This window comes from Ichthyophthirius multifiliis (genome assembly GCF_000220395.1).
Source record: "Ichthyophthirius multifiliis unplaced genomic scaffold scaff_1120509249678, whole genome shotgun sequence".
NCBI classification, from domain to species: domain Eukaryota; phylum Ciliophora; class Oligohymenophorea; order Hymenostomatida; genus Ichthyophthirius; species Ichthyophthirius multifiliis.
The window spans coordinates 1-3,879 of record NW_004087473.1 but is presented as its reverse complement, the minus strand read 5'-3'; the positions used below and the strand labels follow the sequence as shown (position 1 = coordinate 3,879).

The following is a 3,879-nucleotide window of genomic DNA, read 5'->3' as shown; positions in this document are numbered from 1 at the left end:
TATACATATATATACATATATATACATATATATACATATATATATTAATTTATAATTTTATTTATATATATTTTTCTATATTTCTTTCGTTTAAAAAATATTACCATTTTCATTTTTTATAATTTTTAAACTTAAAGATTTTTTTTAATATTAAATCTTTAATTTTAATTAAATATTCTAAATTAAAGTCTATTTTTTTAAAAAAAAATTATTTCATTATTAAATCTTCTATAAAATTTTAGTTTACATCATTAATTTTTTCCTTTATTATCTTTTTTTTAAATTATTATTTTAATTTTTTTAAGTTAAAATATTTAATTATTTTATTCTTTAATTTTTCTTTTCAATTTTTTACCAAATTAATGCTTTTTTTTTAGACTTTTCTTTGATTTATTAGGATTTTGTTTTTATTTGTAAATTAAAGGAATTTTTTTTGGTATTTTATTTATTAATGGAATGGCAATTTTTATTTTTTTTTTATTGGTTTTTATTTTAATTTTATTCTTTTATAATACATTTTTTTGTATTCTATATTTGATATGTTATTTGATTTTCATATTATTAATTTTATATGAGTTTAAAAATGTTAATTTCATTCTATATAATGTTTTTTTAAATAAAAAATAATATCCATATTTTGTAATTTTTATTATCTGTTTTTGATACATTTTTTGTTTTGAAATTTAAGTAATAAATTAAACATGATTTTTCAACGTGTATGAATTATTTTATTTGTTTTATTAACATCCATGTTTAAATATAATATAATTTTAATTTTTTAAAAAAATACATATATATTATTTCACTTTTATAAAAAAAAAGTCCAGGTTAAATAATTAGAAATCAATAAGGTATATTTTTTTTTATAAATATATATATATATAATTATAAATATAATTATTTGATTTTTTTTTTAAATTATTAAATTAATATAATTTCTATAATTTTTAAAAGTAATTAAAAAACTTTATTTTAAAAGAAATCCATCTATTATTTTATATTTTATTTTATTCATTTTTTTATAATACTATTTTTATTTATAATATTTTTTTTTTATATATTTTTTAAAACAAACGTTATTAATATAAAATAAATTTTTATTTTTATAAATTTATAATTAATATTTATAAATATATTTTATATATAATAATAATTTTTTTAGTTTTTTCTAATAAAATAAAAATAAATAGAAAAGCAAACTATAATTTTTTGTCACAAACTTTTTTAATTTGAGCAATCTTATCCATAAAACCCTCTTGTGCAATAGCACTATCCTTTTAAGCAAAATCCATTTGCACTACAGAAATTTGGACAGAATTTTTTAAACCCACAAAACTCGTTTATATTTTCCGGACATTAAATATATCCATTAAATCCACTAACTTTCATTTAGGCTAAGTTTTAAGTACAAACAACCTTGTTTTTTCCTACTTCAATAATTAATTATTATAAACTATTATTACATTAATATTAATAGCAATTACCCTACAATTTATCATCTGGTTAATAATTTGTATTTAATAAAGTCCCGTTAAAACATTTTGAATTAATCCCAAATTTAACTCCATATACAAGCTAATTTTATTTTGTATTAAAATCACTATTAGTATCCCAGCATATTGAATTAGAAAACACATTAGAAGTATTACAATCAGGGTCATTATACGCACCAATATTACAGTTAGAAGATCCATGGTGATAATAGTCACATAATCCTTCGTCTTTTACAGGTCTACAAAATTCTCTTATACTTTAGTCGCATTTACCAGTGATGAATTAACAACCTTTTCCTTATCCATAAGTTGTTTTTTCCTCCATAGAGGCGTTTACTTCAGCATAGAAACCTGTGTCTCTTAAAAGATTGGTTGTAAAACCACTAAAATAGGCCTAAGTAAGTGAGCTACTTGCATTCATGTATTCGTCGGCGATGGCTGTTTATTCCCAATGAGATCCTGCAGATCCGTTTCCTCCTTAATCTTCAAGAGGCATACCAGGTAAATATTCACATCCGTAATATTTTTTAGCGAATGCCAAAACATGAGGAGTTCTGAGAAACATTCTTTAAACTCCCCTTGATAAACTTTAACAATAGGGTCAGTATAAGGCTATCCTTTAGAATTTATCCATTTTGGTACATCATTATCGCTAAAACCTAATATATGAGTCATTTCATGGATAACTATTTCCATTAAATCTTCAAATTCAACAGGATCTTCCAGATTTTGGCAGCTAATAAACCTAAATTAAAGTTAACTGTACCATGAGTAGGTCCTAAATTATCTATAAATTAACACCAACCAGCATGAGCTAAAGTATTTTTACCTCGTTCAACTGTATATGATATATATAAATGTAAATCAGAATTTTTTCCCTAACTTCTGTCTATATCAGGAATTGGAACTAATCCACATTTTTTATTACTGTATTTAAATCTCATATCTGTTTCTTTTTTTGGAACTATTTTTATTAAACGAGAAAAATATTGAGTTGCCAAATTTAAAGCTTTCTCACAGCTATTAATTATACCAATTAGCTTATCTTTCAAAGGAGAATTAGCTAAAGGTTTGAAATAATCCATATTATAGGTAATTATCATATTACGAGCTTATTTATTTTATAAATTACGAATATCTGAAGATTCTTCGACAGGATCTTAAGGGATTGATTCATATTTATAGTTTTCTCTAAATTTATCATGGCCACATTAGTGTTCGAGGACTTTTAGACCAAAAACAAAGGTTATTAATAATAGGATTATTATAAGTTTTTACATTTTTTAACTTTTTTTGTTAATTTGATTTATATTATTTATATTTTGATTAATATTTTTTCTAAATCAAAATTTGTAAAGTACTTAAAGAGTCTGTTATTTAATTAATAATATATAAATATTAATTATTAATTAATTATATTTTGATACGTCATAATTATAAAATAAATAATTTTATATATTAATAATGTAAATAAAATAGATAAAAATATAATATATTATTTATATATTTATTTATTTAGATTAATAATGTTAAAAAATAATTTATTTTTAAAGACATAAACATATTCAAATGTTGTGTAATATAAATGCATATAAATATTAAATAAAATTAATATTGATTAAATGACATATAATAATTTTAAAATTATTAAAATTTAATATATACAATAAAAAAAATTATGTAAATTTATATTTTAATATATAAAATAAAATATCTTTTTAAAAAATATTATTTTTATAAAAAAAATAATATATAATTTAACTTATAATAAAAATCTAATACAATATTTAGTTATTTTTTTAACTCAATCTATATATAAAGCTTATACAATTTTAATTTTAAAAATATTTATTAATAATATTTTTGTTGTTTTCATTCATATAAAAAGTAAAATAATATTTTAGTACTTGTTGCAATTAACGAAATAAATCATTAATTTATTATTATTTATTATAAAGTAGAAAATTTTAATTGCATTTCTTATTATTTTTAATTTATATAAAATTAATATATAAATTAGAAATATTTAAATGTGAATTATTTAAATGACTAAATTTGTAAATAACTAAATAATAAAGGAAAAAAATAAAAAAAAACATTTAAATATAAATTTATTTCACTATAAATTAAATGTATTATTATTATTGATAATTATAAACTATTTTTATATTATAATTCATATTTTATTAAATAGATAGATTTAATTAATTTATATTAATCTATATTATTTAAATTTATTAATATGTAATAAATTTGCGATAAAAAATCTAATATATTTATTTAAATATATTAATCTATATAAAATAGCATATAATCATAAAATAAAAATATATTTTTTTTGATAAATATAATATTAATAATCAAAAAAATAAATATCATAAAAAAA

General features: G+C 17.5%; 2 protein-coding genes across 2 annotated transcripts, besides 9 other annotated features; both read right to left on the bottom strand. All coding sequences in view use genetic code 6, as the record gives it.

Annotated features, from left to right (window-relative positions):
• Positions 1 to 44: a microsatellite.
• Positions 1 to 45: a microsatellite.
• Positions 46 to 757: 712 nt separating this feature from the next.
• Positions 758 to 819: a microsatellite.
• Positions 820 to 863: 44 nt separating this feature from the next.
• Positions 864 to 901: a microsatellite.
• Positions 902 to 996: 95 nt separating this feature from the next.
• Positions 997 to 1,065: a microsatellite.
• Positions 1,009 to 1,066: a microsatellite.
• Positions 1,015 to 1,066: a microsatellite.
• A 21-nt stretch (positions 1,067 to 1,087) lies between these two features.
• Positions 1,088 to 1,145: a microsatellite.
• Positions 1,146 to 1,263: 118 nt separating this feature from the next.
• On the bottom strand, positions 1,264 to 2,058 carry IMG5_022280 (leishmanolysin family protein, putative; the record flags this gene model as incomplete). The annotated part of the gene is made up of 1 exon (XM_004039415.1): positions 1,264 to 2,058. A coding segment is annotated over one exon (795 nt), but the record flags the coding sequence as incomplete, so codon positions are not given.
• Positions 2,059 to 2,164: 106 nt separating this feature from the next.
• Positions 2,165 to 2,773, bottom strand: IMG5_022270 (leishmanolysin family protein, putative; the record flags this gene model as incomplete). Its single annotated transcript, XM_004039414.1, has 2 exons — positions 2,165 to 2,457; positions 2,602 to 2,773. The coding sequence occupies 2 exons, from the start codon at positions 2,771 to 2,773 to the stop codon at positions 2,165 to 2,167; spliced, it is 465 nt and encodes a 154-aa protein (XP_004039462.1).
• A 726-nt stretch (positions 2,774 to 3,499) lies between these two features.
• Positions 3,500 to 3,541: a microsatellite.
• Between the last annotated feature and the right edge of the window lie 338 nt (positions 3,542 to 3,879).